Source organism: Siniperca chuatsi, linkage group LG21 (assembly GCF_020085105.1).
Source record: "Siniperca chuatsi isolate FFG_IHB_CAS linkage group LG21, ASM2008510v1, whole genome shotgun sequence".
NCBI lineage: Eukaryota > Metazoa > Chordata > Actinopteri > Centrarchiformes > Sinipercidae > Siniperca > Siniperca chuatsi.
The window spans coordinates 12,394,664-12,412,509 of NC_058062.1; the positions used below are offsets into that span (position 1 = coordinate 12,394,664).

The following is a 17,846-nucleotide window of genomic DNA, read 5'->3' on the forward strand; positions in this document are numbered from 1 at the left end:
ATTGAAAATAATTATAGCTATAAATCCATAAATAACGCACTTACAAAACTGTGAGGTCCAAGTCTATAATTTTTGTTAAGGATCCATTATTTCTTTGTGTAATTTCAGTCATTGTATTTGATCTGAGAAGTAGATGGGAGAGCGATAACTTCACACCTGCGTACTTTACTTCAAAAGAGGTGCCCTAATGCAGGAAGGTATTCATTAATGAAATACAGAGCAGAACACATTTTGAAAAAAAGCTTTTGTGAACTGAATCACTGACATTTGGTGACTGACATTTGAGACAAAATGAGACAGAGAGACAGGAGATGGAAAAGATATTATAGATGGGAAGTAAGTAGGTAAGGGGTGATTCATGGAGGATAGAAAAAACTCTGCAATTTCTTTTTGCCTGTTGGTAAATGTCTCCTATTCCTGCTCATCCAGAAATGATCAAAAATAATCACCGTTCAGTGCGTGTGCCAGTGTTATGTTATTCCGGTGCTCTCAAGTCTGAGTGATTAGATCAAATAGCTTCTCGTCACATTTGTTTCTATTACAACACTTACATTGAGACTGCGTTTTAATTTCATTTTGCTTGTGATTTAATTTGACTGCCTGGCCAGGCATGTGTGATTTCCAAACTGCACCTGTCTCCAAAACAGCCGTCATAATATCTGAAGCAGAACTGAAATGTACTGTAACTCCATCCTACTACAAAGGTATCACTTGGAACCGACATCAGGCAGTGACTGATTAAATACACACACATAATTGTCTTTTGGTACAGATGTTGTTGATCAGGAATTTGAATAAAACATAAAGTCATCAGGCCCCAGTATGGCTCAAATCCAGACTTCATGTCACATTGTGCTGCCTGTCGTATCTTTAAACTGATGTCAGTTTTGTATAATTCATAGTTTGATAAAAGCCACATAGCGCTGAATGCTTGGGTTTGAAGCCAAGTCCTAGAGATTGAGAGGCGGATGAGTTGCTCCCATCTGGTTTCCTGTAATCTGTGCTGACCCTAGAAATCCAACTGTCCACTTCCACCCCATCTGCACTTTGCCCCTGTTGGCCTCCCCACCCTTTATCCAGACCTAAACACTGTTCCCTCCACACCCACAGTAGTGTCCCAGCACAGTTAACACTAAATGATAAAATGTGTTCATAATACCTCCTGGTGAACTGAGCAGTTCTACCAGTCTCACTTGCACAGACCTTTATGTTATTAACATGAAGAATATCATTGTCACTGTCTGGGTAGTTTGCCTATCTTCTTTTATTTTGCCAGTAGGGGGTGTCATTTATTCTGGTCGTCTGTTTTCATAACAACCAAAGGATCCCACATGTCTTTGGGTATCTGACCAAGTCATCCAAGCTGGCAGGGCAGCACATGGCAATTAGTCTATATACAGCATCGAAATTTCAAGCACAGAGGAAGCTCAGGTTGTCTCGTCAACTAAAGATGTTTTTTATGATCTTTGTAAATGGTTAAGTACAGCGACAATCAATCTAATGTTCGAAATACAGTCAAAACAGTCTGTCTGTCAAAAAAATCTGTCTCCTTACTATCCACTCCCCATCTGTCTTCTGAATTTTTAGCCTTCCAGCCTCTACCCTTTGGATGATTTTGAATAATCTCCCGAAGCAAAGTAGTTTAATACAAAGTTATATTTAATAAATGCTTGGGGAGTTTCTTCTCAAGCTACAAAACTACAACATCACAGACCAAGGTGTTCACATAACATTTATTTAATACAACACTTAAAATGTACATATAAGTAGAAATACACAGTAAAAATATAAAATAGTCGTATATACATTACCAAATATTAGAGGGCACACAAAGAAACATATTTTGTGTCACTCACTGGAGTGACGAACAGCATAGGCAGGCAGCATGGCTGTCTACTGAATGAGGGACATATTTCCCATGCAGCAGAGAGAGGTAGATTTTCCCTTTAATTTTTCAGAAGGCAGAAGGGAAATCACTTCACATCTCTAACAAACAAATTCTGGTCACCTGCCATCGATTTGTAGTGTCAACACACAGGCACAATATAGCTTGAAAATTACAGCTATAGTACAGCTATGCAACCACAACGTACTACATAGTAAATCTATACTATACATGTGCAAATTGCATTGATACACAAGCCAAAATTCAGGGCATAGTAGAAGCGTGCGTAGGTTGTCAATGTCATAATCTAATGTATTTTAATACTGGGGCTTCTCTCTTGTCTCACTGTTCAGAGGTCACCCGTGCATTGAGCTAAATAAAAATACTCATAAATACTCTTCATGAGCATTTCCTTTTAAGTTTACCTTGAAAGTAATTAAGGGCTGATGTGGTCATACAGTCCTATTTTAGTCTATGTTAGTCCTATTTTTTGTCAGAAGATAAGGGTTCAAAGAACACTTACTCCACTTCAGTTAACTCAGCATTTTCACTGCTGTTGCCAGTAATACATCATATCCCCTAAGAATAATACTGCCCTGTTCAGGATGGCTGATCGGGAACAGCTCCCCACTCCCACATAAAAGTGAAAGAAATTATTTCCCAGGTTCTGCTTTTGTCTTCCACCATTAGCTCCTTTTTGTTCCTTCTTCCCTTTGTTTAAACTAACAGAGTTTGGCTGACAGTCAGTATCAGTATGCGACAGAACGTCTTAATGCACACTGAGCTGCAAAAAATGTGCGAGAAAGGACTGATGCATTTCATGTCTATTGAAGCAGACAGGCAGATGCAGCCTTGTATTGGCAAGCTGACCTTCAGGACAGTCTTTGGCATTGTGCGTCAACTGCTACCTCTGGATGCATAGACACATTTTACTCAGCAACAAGCGTCACTAATCTGGTAGCCAGAATCGACACAACAGTGATCAATGTGGTTCACAAGGGTAAAGGAGTGCTAGTACGCACTCCTTTACATGACAAACGTTGCAAGTGACAGAAATGAGAATATTTAAGACAAGAATAAAATGCCATTGTGTGTCTCATCCTGTGAGACCACACACCAACAGAAAGCCCCTATTCACAGATGTGGAGCTGAGCACATCTACATTCACTCATTCTCTCTAAAAGAAAAAGTGAAGGAAAGGGAAACCCCAGAGTCACTCAGAGCATAAACGTTAAAGCAGTATTCACTAGAGAACAGCCTTGTACCCTATTTTCAGACTGACAAAGGGATTTGCCACTCACTCTCAGTCAATATTCTTTCCACTATGAGAGAGAAAATAATCCACTTTCTTTGGCACAGAGAGATAAAGACAAATGTCTGTGGATGTGTGTACATGTGTGTGTGTCTTAACTTGTGTGTCAAAAGGCTGTACATACTTCCTACTGGACTATATCACAACGGGGAAATGAGTGGGATCAAGTCAGAAACTGGGGCTGTAGGATGGAGGAGGATAGAACAAGAGGGGACCTTCTCAGGGGTTCAGATGGAAACAGGGGAATGCGACAGAGCCTTTTTCCATGAGTGCTTACTCAAGGCACCAAGCGGGAGGGGCTGTAGGGGAGCAGGATCAGTCAAAGTGTCCCTGCAGTGTCATGTCCCTTCAGGCAGTGTCCTTCAATAATCCTGGCCTGCCCTGCCCCACAAAGACACTAGGCTGGACATAAATGCTCGCATATTGACAAAAAGAAAGTGCCCCACTCCTTTGTAATTTGAAGCTGAAGCTACAAAAGGCCTTTGAGAGTATTTTGCTTGACTGAAAGTTTCTCTTGCTTGGCATGGTCATGGCAATATGTGCAAATCTTTTGTTCCTTAGTAGTGAAGGTCCAACAGTCTTTCAGTTAACCAGAATCTTTATTTGAGCACATACAAACACCTTCCACTTCCCCAGCAGGTCCCCTGCCCTCTCCAGTTCATCGTCCACACAGATGCCAGTAAGATCCTACTGGACTCAAGTTCCACTCTCCCATTGCGTAAAAAAAGCCCCCAACACATTGCTGCGGTGTCACAGGACGAGTGAATGACGCTTGCCGCTGACGCGGGTGCGCTGCTCTTTCGGCTGGGTATCAGGTTGCCGTCTTTGGCCCACTTCTGGCCTCTTGGAGAGTCACCTGTCCTGGAAAGAGGAATGCTGTGACTGACGTGCCTAGTGACGCCAGCATTGACTCCAGCAGCCGCTCTGCATAGGGTGTTAGGTGTCTGCGCGAGCTCCCACTGTGACTGCTAGTGCATATGTGAGTGACGATTGCGAGGGCCATGTATCCGTGCGTGTAAATATGCATGCAGTGTGCAATGCATATTTGTGTGCCTCCTCCGAGGTTGTTTTGACACTGGACACTTGCTGTCTGACGATAAAAAAACGTGTGAGGCATTGGTGATCCCTCCTTGACAATACAAAATGGTCCAAACTTCGCAGACTAAACATATCCTCATGTCCCACCTATCTGTCCTTCCACTCTCTATGATTTCTCAGCCCAAGTTCTCTCCGGTATGACCTGAGCCAAACTCTGTGATAAAGAATAGAGGGGATTTGGTGCTGGGAGGAGGTGAAGTGGCGGCTTCTTTAGCCAACCCTTGAGCTCCGAGCCCTGGCTATGTCTCTGCTTTGGAGTTCTTATCACTGCTTTCCCCATGTGCTTCACAGGGGACACTGCTCAGAGGTGAACGAGCCTCCCTCTTTCTTTTTCCTTCTCTTCTTCTTGTGGACAGTCCAACAGGCGGTGGCCATCAGCAACAGCAAAAGACCCATGACAAGTAGCACCACTGACACCACTTTAGTCTGAGGCAAGTCATTATAGGTGTAGGTCACCCCCGTTCCTGCTACACCGATCACCAAAGAGATGATTCCAAAGGGAAAGATGCAGCGGTACCAGGACTTCTCCATGCCTCCAGTGGCCTGCGACAGACGCTCCAGAGAGGAGAGCACCTCAGGGACTTTGGCACCACCGGCCTCCAGGGACTGACCCTCCTGCCCCGAGTTGGTCTGGGGCTGGGTTTGGCAAGCCAGGTGGCCCGTTGTGCCACCCATCTTGATGGTGTGGGCTGGTGGATCCTGAAACAAGGCTGTAGCGTTGGCCTCTTGGATCCTGTTCGTAGTAAGCTCTAGCCTGGAGAAACAAAAAGAAAAAGAGACAGGCAAAAAAAGAGAGAAAGGAGAAGGAGGTCTATATGAGACCGGAGAAATAACTGGAGCAGGAATAGCTGGAGCAAGTCAGATGAAGGCTTCTAAGTCAGTGCTGAAATCCACTCACACTTTCCCCTTCTCTCCCTCCCTCTCTGGCTGTTTCTCTGTACACTGCCTGCTGGCTCTCTGGCAGCACATTGTACACTCTGCTGAATGTAGTGGCGGGGGATATATAAGGGACCATGGGAAGGGGAGGAGCTAGGGAAGAAAAAAACGGGGATGTCCAAGTGCTGTGATTGGTCTTCTTTTGTGTGACGTCAAACATTGAAGCAGGGGTTGATGAAGCATAGGAAGGGGGAGGGGAGAAGAGTTAACTGCTCCCTCTTTTCTTCATCTCCCCATTAATGCCTCTCAATTGCAGTCTTTTTTGTTTTGTTTTCCTGCAGTACAAAAGCCTCTTCTGGGGAATACAGAAGCCTACTGCTGACTGGAAATCCAAGGAGAAAGGGGAATCCCTCATCTCAGATTAGAAAGCTACTTTTTCCATGTACTTGATGAGGGAAGGGGCACCCAGATGTGTCAACTCCATATGGCAAGTATACATTAATGGTGTTCCCATTGCACCCCACCAATTCTTGTGTGGACATCAACAGCAAACAGGAATCCTATGGCCACCCACACATTCCTCCTTTTATGTGCATGCAGACACCTGAAGACACTGATCTGTGGGAGGACATCAAATATTCAGTGCCTCTATAATTAAAGTGTAAATACACTAATGAGCATGCCCACACGTGACAGAAACACACTCATGAAAAAGACAGGCAGCCTCCACTCCTTTCCCACCCACACAGATTGCTGGTGCCAGTCCTTTCTGAATGGAAGGCAACCTAGTAGTAGTTAATCCCCCAGTACGCTCGTCTCTCTCTTCCATGTAAAGAAAATCAATCCAGACAGCTCTCTTCTCCTAAACTTGCTAATCTCACTCCTCCACATCTAAAAAATGCAACAAAAGGGAAAGATAAATGTGTGTACACAGTGGAATGTCTATGTTTTTATCTTCAGGAATTACTGCTTATACTATGGCATCATTTTATCATTCATTCAACAGGGCTCTTTGATATGCATGAAAGCTGCGTCCCAGAAAATTATTTGACCACACGATAGGTCTAAAATCTTGCAGGCATAAAAACCATTTATCCATGAAATCTTGAGTATCCAAGGAGCAGAGATGTGGGTGTGGGACAGCACAGCAATCAATAAGAATTATGGATTTAAAAAACATCTCTATGCATTTGTAAAACACTAACATGACTTCAGTTGAGCAACAGGTTTTCATAATTAGATCAAAGGATTCTTTCTCTTTAATGCCCACAAGGCACACATTAGATTAAGAGATACCTAATATTCTTATATAAATGCCAAACATGCCTCCGTCTGCACACAGGACAACTGCTCCTTAGTTTAGACACTGTATTCTTTGCCTTGACAGAAAAATTCAACTTGACGGAGGGAGCTGGCTTAGAATGGCTGAATGGTGGAGGAAATTAAATAATAAACCCTATTACAACCTAATTGATGACCACACTGACTTAACAGTCTCTGCTGTAGCTCAATGGGCAACAGAGCTGTAGATGAGCAAAAGAGGAGTAAACGAGGGGAAGTGAGGAATGTGTTGGGGGGGGTGCAGGAGAAAAGAGGAGAAAAGAGATGTTCAATAGCAATGGGCATTTGAAGGAGAGAAGTGGATTCTTGGTAGCACTGTTCGGTTTCTGTGGATTTGTACTTGGACTCCAGCACTGTAGTGGACTAAGGCTAAAAAAAAAAAGCGAAAATGAAAAGGGTGAAAAAAAGTGAACAAGTAGGAAGGAATGTGTACGACAAAGAAAAGACTATTCAACTCTGTCCCTCTCCATGTGAGATTATGTGATATACAGCAGTGCTGACATGGGAAAGAAAATGAAGCTTCTTCCATGGAAAGTAAAATTGCCTTAGATCTTCCATTATTTGACAAAAAGAAGGCGTGAGAAAAATGGGACAAAGGCGTGAGACATGGGTAACCTGGGCAGGGCCAGGCCATGTTGGTGGGAGTGGAAGAGCTCTGATGGTGACAGCCAGAGCCAGGCAGCAGCTGATGTATGCAGGCCACAGGAAGGCTGAGATGCGTAGGCGCCACTCCCTATGGGACCTGTGTGTAGTGTTGACGTGATCTCAAGGATGCTTCCCTGCCTCCTCCTTTACTCCCTTCACATACACTGATCAAAGACTGTATGGGCGGACCAGAAGCTTGCAGCACATTGCTACAGTCCTGTAGAAGACTTGGCTGCAATCCACGAGGGGTGAGACACTTCTGGTGATGGAACGGAAGAGATCTTGTGAACATTTGTGAGTGTATTTCTGATTTAAGCCAGGAGCAGTTGCTTCAGTCATTGACACAGGTAACAGACAATGTGAAGCTGAAATAGTTGTCTCCCTTTTCTAATCTTTTTATTCCTCTCCTCAGGAAAAACATGCCACTTCCAGCTTGCAGCATACAGAAAGCCAGGCCCTCAACGTCTTTGTGACTCAGTCGCCTTTGGGTGTGCATGTGCCTGCGTTTACATGAGGGTTAGTGCAGCAGGGATCAAACACCCACGTCCTGCTGTGTGCACCCAGCGCCACCTGTCGCCCAGACCGGCACAGTCCGTGCCATCCACACGTCATCTGTGGACACGAGCCTTCTAGGCAGAGGCCTCCTGCATCTCACATACGCCCTCACATCACATTTGTGGCAGGCAAACCCACGATTACCAATATTCTCAGATCACGGAGGCAAAATATCGGCCCCATACGTGTTATCTATCATTCAATGTATGCCAGATTATAAAAAAGCCCAGCATGGAAATCAAAGACTATGGTAGAGTATGGGGGTTTCCCTTGTTTCATTACTTCTTCCTGATCATTCCAGGTCACGGTTGACACTACGCACAGTGAACTAAAACATCTCATGTCTAACAAGCACAATCATTCACACTGTGAGCGCCTCAGAAACTCTTGATTTGCCACACAGTAGGAAGAAAGTGGAACACATGGAGGATGAGCCTGAAGTCATGGCATCCCTGCTGCTCTCAGTGAAAGACAGGACTAAAATAGGATGAAACACTTCCATTGTTCCTTTACATCACTTAAATCCACAGACCAGCAGGCTCACAGTCATGCAGCACACTGATTAGTAACCATTACTTCGTATTTTGTGTCTTAATTCCCCACTTAATTCTAGGTCACGGACTGAATCCGACTGACAAGTTATTGATTGCGTTTGATGCAACAGTAGTAACTAAACAAGTGATTAACATTAGACAGCTGCCAGTGTGTTCTATGGTCACTTCTTCTGTGAATTGAGTGCCACCTGCTGGTACAGTCAGTGCTGCAAGAGCTCCATTACTGACTCCAGGTTAAGTTTTTCCATTACACATTATTCTAGGTATTAATTCTTATGAAGTACAATTACACAACAAAATGTAATTTAAACATGAAAATAGCATTGAACAATTAGAAAAATAAAACCTATGGTGTTCAAATTGAAATTTATGAGAAGACAAACTGGAATTATAAATATCCAGAATGTGAAATATTTCTGGCACATGCTGATATCATGTAGTAAATGTGATATACAGATTTATGTCAGCATTTATAAATCGTTGCTGGCCATTGAAAACCATGTGCCTCCAAATGTGGTGATTTTAATTATTTCAGATAAACTGAAGGGTTTAGTGTTCCTTTATGGGTTGAGAACATTCTGCTGCTTCTAAAGCTAAATAAACCACTTAAAAACCCACTGGATTATCTGCTGAAAACAGGGCTTTTTTTTAGCTCAACCTTTTTGGAGATAAATGATTTTCATAGGACAGTGACAAAATTGTAACTACAGTACTTCACAGTCATGAACAACATTAAAGAAAAATGATAAACAATAACAATCTTGTTCTTTTGTTACATGGCATTAGACACTTAATAAATAGTCACAGCAAACTAAAACAACAGATTCTTCACAAAAATCACCTTGATTCTTGATTCAAGGATGAATATACACTGACATGCAATCTTTATTAAGTACACATGCAAAGCAATCCAATACAATGGTCCTGCAGTGAATCTAATTTTTTTTTTAACTTAATGTTCTAGTTTTATTGACAGTGTCAGAAGAGTATGAGTCAAATGGTGTTGCACTGGATTACATTATACTGAGAGGTGTTTCTAATATTTTATTTCTCTTATGTGTGTAAATGGAGTCGGACAGAGTACTTTATAAACTGGTAAATCTGTGTAATATGCTCTGTAGTCAGTCAGTCTCAGAGTCCAGGACTATGGCAGGGAAACGCTCCCCTCCTTCCCCCAGCAGGGAGTACAAGTCTCTCAGCACACTGATGTTGGGACATCCAGTTCCAGGTACTATAGACGAAAGCTGAGGGGACAGAGTGTCCAACAGAGCCTGTCACATAGAGGAAGAGACTGTCAGCACATTATTTCTTAGCAGTTATTGACTAGTGCTCAACAGAAAACAATGACTGTCTGATCAATTAGCACAATTAGGTATCTGATGAACTGATATTTTACTCTTACCTGCTCTAGGTAAATCTCCTGCTGCAGCAGTGCCACCCTCATCCTCAGCTTCTCCAGCTCTCGGAGCTCTGCCTCTGTTGTGTAGGTTATAGTCAGGGGCAGGGGTGCAATCATCCCATCTCCCCACACAACATTTGTCCCAGTGGGGCAAAGACAGCCTCCCTCTGGCCTCCATCGATCCCATGCTTCCCACTCTGACGGAAAATCCGGTTATTTTTAGAGTGTGAGCGTGAGCAACCGTACCCTAAAACGTTTTTCTGCTTTGCTGCCTCAGCTTTAAATAGCTAGGCCCTTGCCTCGCCACGTCAGGATAGACAGCTTTAAAACCCCACCGTCGCAGGGAGGGGGATCTGCCGAGGCCAAGGAGAGTACTGATCTGGCACTGAGGTTTCACTGCGGCTCTGTTTTCATTTTCCATACGCCAAGACGGAGAGGCCGCATTAGCTCGTTAGCACACTACATTCACCACAATCATTTTTCAAATGCTATTAAAAATGCAACAAATGATCCTCTCTTGAAAATTAAAGGCTCTGAAATAAAACACGTACTGAATTGTGGATGAGAGATGCTAGATTGGATGCGTATGGTTAAAACACCAGATGGAGGTGTGTGGGCTAAGCAGGGAGGTAGAAATTACTGGAAACTTCCTTCTCACACTGACTTTAGCAACATACTTGTGCGGCAACATAAACAAAACTCCTTCCCTGAAGGTGATACGGTCATTTGAGTGTGAATGGAAAATCTCTGGGCTTCATTTTAATTGCATCATTGGGGATGTAATGGAAATTCTACCATGTTACATACTGTAGGTACTGACACCCAGACATGATAATTCAAACAGAGCTGGGTAATAGAGTCAAACACGGGGTCATGATTCCCCCCCCCCCCCGATAGTCTGTGCTGTGGAACAAATCATTTTAATAATGTATTTTTTTCTGCTCATGACCACCTTAATATAACCAAAGTCAGGTTGACATGTAAATATTTCAGGAGGGAATGCATGGTTTGAAAAGGCAAGTTATGTTATGGTGAAACTGTAATGTTTCCTACCTTGTTTCACTTGATCTGCAAAGTTGTGGAGCTCTGCTACTGCTATCTGCAACCTTTCAAGTGTCAGACAGGAGTCATACTTGTTTTCCTTACCACCTGTATAAAAATACATAACAAAAAAAAAACCATGATTTTCACTGGCAACATTATTACGGGAGCTAGTAGTTGTTTAGTGTAATTGCACTGCGTTAATTAGAGCATTATTGGCAGAAGAAAGGCTCAGCACTGATATATCAGTCTAAATAGCTCTCAGAAAGTCATTTCCTGCCAACTCCCTGTGCAGTTTCCTCTCAAATTATCATTTTTCTCACACACACACACACACACACACACACACACACACACACACACACACACGTGTCATCAATCTCCTTCATTTCTCCTCATTTCTCCACTCGTAATTTTGTGTGTTGGCACGTGTGTAATTGTAGTTCAGGCTTTTACCTAGCTGTTTGGCTGCTTCTGGGGTCTGTCTGGCCAGAAGCTCCTTTGTCTGGTAGTGCTGGGCGAGGTCATGCCCTTGGTGAGTCAGTCTGTCGACCAGAGCCCTGGTCTGATCTGGGCTGCCACACGGCCAATCCTTGGGGAACTAGAGGGATCAGAGAGACAGGATCAAGGATGACGTGCTTGGTATCAGACATTCATTAATCAAATTTGTTCCAAAACATACGCTGCAATGGAAATAAGTGGAATTCTATCAAACTAAACTGTGACACTAAAGTATATTTCCAAACACAACATTACACAACATGGAAAATATGTCTGAGGCTTCCCAGCCCATTTTGACGAGCTTTACTAGAAAAAGGAAGGATACCGTAGCTCTCAGTCTCTCCATGAAGTGACTCCTCCCAGGCACAGGTTTCCTATGTAGGGCAACAACTTTGTCCCATAACCTAAAGATAAGGCAGAGAAGGAAACTTAGTAGTGCCCAAACAGAAATTGTGGAATCAGAAAATTTTCACTAAATGAACAGACTGATTTAGGCCACCTGTTTTGCTTGTTCCTTAGAGATTTCCATTTTGCTGTTTGATCAGAAGCTCTCCTGCCATGAAGCAAAGGTAGACAGAATGATTATAATAGCACAGAAAATAAATGTTCACCCCTTCCAACTGACAAAGTATGGTTATCTTCATGGTTCAGTTGTGTAAAAACATACTCATTCTGTCGAGGTAAACTGCAAGCTCCAGACTCCTCTGTATGTGAAACAGGCACTGTGTTATTTGAGGAAGGTGTGCAGATAGCTGCAGCTTTGCCACTGAGCACGTTGCTTCTAATAGCCTTGTTTTTAGAGTGGAGGGTTGAAGTGTGTAACTGACCCTGATCAAGAGGACCAGATGCTGAGACGCCCTGCTGTGATTTCCTTGCTGCGTGCTGATGCACAATCCCAGCTGAAGAGACAGGATTATGGATTACGTTTCTATTAATTGTGGTTTTGCACTGTCCTGGATTGTAGCTAGCTGAAGATTTTAAGCCGAGTGTGGAGGATACTGACCAGGCTTTTTATGCTCTTTTCTGTCAAGACTGGCAGATTTAGAGGTTGATCTGGTGGTGGTCTGATTTCCTTTAGAAGCCGCAGATGCCTGCATTCCCTCTTTGGATGTGACAACTGTAGTGCCTGGTTCCTTTCGATATGCAGATTGTTTGCTTCTGTCACAATCTTTTTTAGAAGGTCCTGTACCAGTGCGGACCCGAAGGGCTTTCTCCAGGGCTCGCTCAAGCAATTCCATATCCTCTTTCTCCCCTGGTGATGTATCAGTGTCTGAAGATAGCAGCATGCACACATGCGGTTTCAGTTTAGTTATTTTACTATTTAACCTTTATTTAACCTGAACATCTCTTAAGATTCATGATCTCCTTTACAAGTGAGACCAGGACAAAATGGCAGTACAGAGTAGTTACCACATAAGCTTTTTAGGAACACTCCCAATTTTTTTTTTTACAACATTCACAAATAGTTAAAAAAAAAAAGGACCTCAAAGGCATGAAAGAGAGAAGTGTGACTATTTAAAAGAGGCACAGTCATAACATTGCACATGACTGCTCTCTCTCTCTACTACTGTACTAACCAAAACATGTGATGTTTTATTAAATTTTTTAGAATCTTTTTTATATATAGCGAGAGTCAACAAATTTGCCTTAAAGGCTAACTTATTTACAGTTCGTTTTTCTGTTGATCAATTGTCCCTGCCAAATAAACTAATATATTTCTTTAATTACCTGCAGCAGCATCATCTGCACAGTCTGACTCCTCAGAGCCCGTCTTTGGTTGAGGTGTTCTACGAGAAAAGAATTCATGTGATTACACACCCAAATTAACCAAGAGGAGTACAATTACTTTAGGCAACAATAATATGTAATGTACTATAGTAAATAATATTTGCACAACCTACGTATTACACTCAGTTCAAAATGTGTCTTTCAGTGATAAAAAGCAAATTCAAAGTTGCAATTATGTATGAAACTTGCAGTTTTGTTAGACTTTCCTGTTAGAATTTAAATTTTACTACCTAGATACATGCAGTTTACCACATATCCCAAATGATAATGGATTTTTTAAAGCCAATATCGATTTGTGAGAGTTTAAAAATCCTATGTAACGATATACTGGCCAATACAAATTTTTTAACATAAAAAAACAATATAATTTTTGATAAAGGTCCTGTAAATTTAGTTATTAAAGAACTGTGACCAAGATACAGTATGCACCGAGCTGGAGATTATAAAGTTGACTCTTGTCAGTGATCTCTGATGGATATAACTATGCAACAGTGACAGATACTGTGGCATTACTCCATACAAATGGCAAGATATGTCTTTTTGACTGCAGTAGATCTCGCACATACTACAAACATTTGTCCTGTGTTTTTCAGTGGAGAAAGCGAAACTTCTGAGTGCTGAAAAAGGCACTGCTGGGATTCGAACCCAGGATCTCCTGTTTACTAGACAGGCGCTTTAACCAACTAAGCCACAGCGCCTGATAGCGGCCAGCCTTGTACATATAGGTTAACTTACCTATATAACATTTTTTTTCTTTGATATGAATGTTTTGTAGCTAGTTCAAGTTAAACTTCGTTTTTTTAAATGAGAGTCTGGCGACACAAGTGAAATCGTGAACCCGGATAAAACAGCGTGGTTAATGACTCAGATGTACAGTACTTACAAGGTCTGTAATATGTCTCTGTAGAACTGAATACTGGCATTAATCTTGGCTTGTTCAGCTTTGCATGTCTTGATAGCTTGCTCAACCATGGACAGCAGAGACATGCTTGTGCCTGGATGTCGCAGGGTGGTGACTTTAATGCTCTGTCGTGACAACACGCAAGAAACGATTATCCAACTGTTAAACTATTGGTTTAAAACTCCTAAATAACGTTAGTGTCCGTTCACAGAAAATACCAATCTGTCAAAAAAAAAAAGGTGCGGAATACCTCGTTGGTTGACATCTTTCCATTAATACAACGACTCAACGCTGTTTCATGCTGACCCGCGAAATCGGATTTAACGGATGCGGAAGTCACATTTCTTCTTTCTTGCTGAAAAAAGTCACAATGAAGCAGTGTCCGGCTGTTCAAGACATTATAATCGCCATGACACTCTTCTAACGTTTGTCAGCAAATAAATACCACACTTGCTATAATTAGTTAAACAAGACCAAAACTTTGGAACTTAATCTCCTCAACGAAGTTCTCACCTCTCGCGAGAAGTGTCATGGCTACCAGGGACGCTGCTCCTTCATGTTGCCACAACACGACAGAAGAATACATCCATGGAAAAAACTCATTTCATTTGTACCATGATTTCAGTGTGTGTGTGTATGTGTGTGTGTGTGTGTGTGTGTACGGTACTTACATTTTAGGCAGTGGTGCATTCAAAATCTTACTTAAGTAGGCCTCAAAGTACAAAAGTACCAAAAGTAAATATATTGTATCGCTGGATTATACTGTAATTTGTGATGTATTAATGTAAAGCATCACTAATGTTCTGAGCTAATTTCAACTACTTTATATAGGCCTATTGTCGATAGCTTAATCCATAATACAATATATTAGTTGATTTACTGTATATTTACAAAGAGAAGGATGAGAAAAAAAGGAATCAATCTGAAGACTCTGATTGTACCTTTTATTAATCAGGTCCTGCTGTCCCAAGATGTGAATTAACAGTTGCAAATGATAACTCTAAAGAGCAGTTTATCATTTTCATAACAACATAAAATTTTGTATGTTCCCAAGTAGCCTATTTACATTTACAGTTTTGTACAATAGCTGTCCCCGTAAGGGACAGTTACTAAACATTTTGCGAAGGAGCGTAAACAGAGACAGGATACGACTAACTCTAGGATCATTTGCTGTTGATTTGCTGCTTTATGTAACATTGTAAATTATCCAACCAAACCTCAACACTGATGCACAAAACGATTCCCTGATGATATATAAATGGTCTGTATGAACACAGAAACACCGGTGCCAGATCCCTGGCATTGTGCATGCTGGCTTACTGATATGTCAAAATAGAACAAAGCCATAATTAATGTCATTAGTTACACCTCTGCATTTTCTGTAGAGGTCTACTGTATACCTATCAGATAGGAAGTAAAGAAGTACAAACAAAATATCTGACACAATGTTACAATTTTGACATGAGCATATCAATCAAGAGAAACATTCAGGAATAGCAATTAGAGTGGCCAAGATCAGTGCTTCCCAAATCTTTTCTGTCATGCCCCCAGTATTTATCCATTTTATCAGCCAGTAACAATACTGGGGAAACTAGTAACAGAAGGAGCCAAGTTGAATTTTATTGAAATTACATTATTCAAAAAAATGAACTGCATGTTTCTTTTCATGACTGTTTCCTATCAGTTTCTAAGTCAAACTGCCAGAGGTTTTAAGCCACAAGGCCCTCCTTCTTGAATCTTGATAGTCTTGCTACTTTCAAACCACTGTCTTTTCTTTATTGATCCCAAATGAATCAGATTCATAGACCTGTTTTCACAGCAGACGAAGCAAGTAAAGCACAGGTGGAACTAGTAACCTTTATGATGTAGCAGTCCTGCAATTATTGCAATGCAATGCAATTCATGATGTGAGTAGTTACACCTGTGTTCAACAAGTCAATATATTTGCTGTTTAAAAGGTCTGTTTAACTTAGCAAAACAGATATTTTGATGTTTCATTTGTCTTCAGGTGTTATGTGTTTCTTCTGTATTCTTGTCTCTTTTGGATCTCTTTGGATCGCTGCTTTGATGTTCTCATAATCATGCTCCAATTTATTCGGCTCTACTGATTGCCTTGATATGATCTAAAGTATCAGATCCCTGCTATGTCAAAGAGTGGTATGGTGAAATGGACCTCCAGCTGCATTTCCTATGAGGCGTGTTTATGTGAGTGTTTTTGATGCAGCATTTGAAAGCTGTCCAAGCCATCAGCATACTGAAATCACATATGGGGTCCTGAGCAGAGCAACAAACAAAACAAAATGGCAGCAAAATAGAGTCAAAGAATCATTCAGTGAACATGGTTGTCAAACGTGCATTTTGTTTTGAGAGGCTCTCATCTATAAATGGACAAATTAGCATCCAAGAGGATTTTAATTTTGCCAATCTTCCCCCATCTGAGTTTTTAGACCAAAGTCCCCTTCCTCTCTTATTGAACTGCATTACTGGCAGAGAAGCACTTCCCAAAGCAATTTCATGTAATGGCAACAGCTTGCTGGCACCATTGGAGGGAAGTGAATCATCTTGTTAGCTCATCTTTCCCCCCACCAGCCTCCTGTGGCTCAGTAGCAGAGTGAGGGGGGCTCAGCTGCCCCGCCAACCAAGCATCTGACACTGCAGCCGGCTGCCAGACTAATATCAGGATCTGACAGTTGCACGCACACACACTTTCTCTCCCCCATATGCATGCACGGACGCACAGACACGCTTACACACACAAAACATACACACAAGCTTTCAAATACACCCTGCATACAATCATACACTGCTGGACAAATCTGCTCAGCGATACAAACAATCACCTCATACGTAATTCATGAACAGCATGCATGAATCATATGTACACAAAAACACCTGCAAAATGATTATTAAATTATGATCTGTAATTGGCAGAATACCCCAACAGCAGTTGTAAACAAGATAACATGAGGGAAATTTGTTTTGTTTGTTTGTCCCAGAGGGACAGACCAACACGTTACGGTTCAACTGTGGAAAGACAGGAAAGAATCTGGTTGCCTCTGTGTTTGGGGCTGACTCAGGACAAACACCTGTTAATCTGGAAGCACTCATTGTAATTACACAGTACACTCTGTGCACTGTGTTCACAGTGTGGACATAGTGAACTATCCATTACAATGATGTGCCCTGGTCCAGCTCTGCCCCCTTTCACTTCTCCAAATCTCAATGTAGAAAATACAAGGTGTTGGTTAAAACCTAATATATATACGGCAAACATTTGTATGACTGAGCCTTACAAGTTGGCTCGATAGTAGTGCTTCCAAGAATTTCTGAAGATCTGTATGATGACGTTGTGAATTGGGAGACATTCTTTTATTCAGAAAACTTCGGGTATAAGCCTTGTGTTGCCAGACATGTGTCTACTGAAACATCCACTAGCAAGAGTATGCTTGTGCAAATGTATTGATGTTGTGCTCAGATGGAGAGGCTGAAAGAGAGGAAAGACTGACCCAGGGTTACTTGATACTGACACTCCACTAAATAAGAACTGTTGAGCTGAACGCTGCACTAAACATAACAGAGATGACTGCATGATTAAACTGATGTTGTTATGTGGTTATGTAAGAACTATCACTTCACATCACATTTCAGTGTTGACTTAGAGTTTGATAAGTTTGATAGCAAATATTAAGACACATATCATGTGGGAGAAATTAGGAATACTTCATTTCCGATTTCCAGATTTGCAACTGAGTTGAGTAAACTGTGGTGCTATCAGTTAAAAAGGCAATAGAATATGCATTCACTTTCAAGAATGGTGGCTCCAATTCTCCAGTAATAAACAGAAACATCTCATGCATAATGTAAGCAAACATAATCAAATAATAGGGCCTATTACATGATTGGTGTACTTTCAGTATAAAACACTACTTAAAATACAACTATAGCCAAAA

The 17,846-nt window shown here is 41.6% G+C and overlaps 2 protein-coding genes and 1 non-coding gene across 6 annotated transcripts; all 3 read right to left on the reverse strand.

Annotated features, from left to right (window-relative positions):
* Window positions 1–1,719: 1,719 nt before the first annotated feature.
* On the reverse strand, window positions 1,720–5,334 carry LOC122868393. Its single transcript, XM_044180266.1, has 2 exons — window positions 5,194–5,334; window positions 1,720–5,049 (listed from the first exon to the last, which is right to left on the reverse strand). The coding sequence occupies exons 1-2, from the start codon at window positions 5,262–5,264 to the stop codon at window positions 4,581–4,583; spliced, it is 540 nt and encodes a 179-aa protein (XP_044036201.1). The 5' UTR covers window positions 5,265–5,334; the 3' UTR covers window positions 1,720–4,580.
* On the reverse strand, window positions 1,720–14,424 carry LOC122868392 (tubulin epsilon and delta complex protein 2). Of its 4 annotated transcripts, XM_044180264.1 has the most exons (12): window positions 14,147–14,423; window positions 13,879–14,021; window positions 12,936–12,994; window positions 12,211–12,477; window positions 12,035–12,106; window positions 11,875–11,911; window positions 11,707–11,760; window positions 11,533–11,611; window positions 11,163–11,307; window positions 10,719–10,814; window positions 9,669–9,862; window positions 1,720–9,537 (listed from the first exon to the last, which is right to left on the reverse strand). In XM_044180264.1, the coding sequence occupies exons 1-12, from the start codon at window positions 14,159–14,161 to the stop codon at window positions 9,388–9,390; spliced, it is 1,311 nt and encodes a 436-aa protein (XP_044036199.1). In that variant the 5' UTR covers window positions 14,162–14,423; the 3' UTR covers window positions 1,720–9,387. The 4 variants fall into 4 exon arrangements, with proteins under 4 accessions (XP_044036199.1, XP_044036198.1, XP_044036197.1 ...); XM_044180263.1 differs by having other exon boundaries at window positions 9,669–9,742; window positions 11,875–12,106; window positions 14,147–14,424; XM_044180262.1 differs by having other exon boundaries at window positions 11,875–12,106; window positions 14,147–14,422.
* On the reverse strand, window positions 13,620–13,693 carry trnat-agu. The gene has a single exon. It is a non-coding gene; the product is annotated as a tRNA-Thr (tRNA).
* Window positions 14,425–17,846: the final 3,422 nt, after the last annotated feature.

What these genes read in the sequence shown, in the direction of transcription:
- LOC122868393 (XM_044180266.1), bottom strand. Translation starts at nt 5,264, where the DNA reads ATGTGCTGCCAGAGAGCCAGCAGGCAGTGTACAGAGAAACAGCCAGAG. An exon ending in GAGGGAGAGAAGGGGAAAGT is followed by an intron (nt 5,050 to 5,193) that starts GTGAGTGGATTT and finishes TTGTTTCTCCAG; the next exon opens with GCTAGAGCTTACTACGAACA.
- LOC122868392 (XM_044180262.1), bottom strand. An exon ending in TGCAGATGATGCTGCTGCAG is followed by an intron (nt 12,478 to 12,935) that starts GTAATTAAAGAA and finishes TGCTATCTTCAG; the next exon opens with ACACTGATACATCACCAGGG. An exon ending in AGTTTACCTCGACAGAATGA is followed by an intron (nt 11,761 to 11,874) that starts GTATGTTTTTAC and finishes GCTTCATGGCAG; the next exon opens with GAGAGCTTCTGATCAAACAG.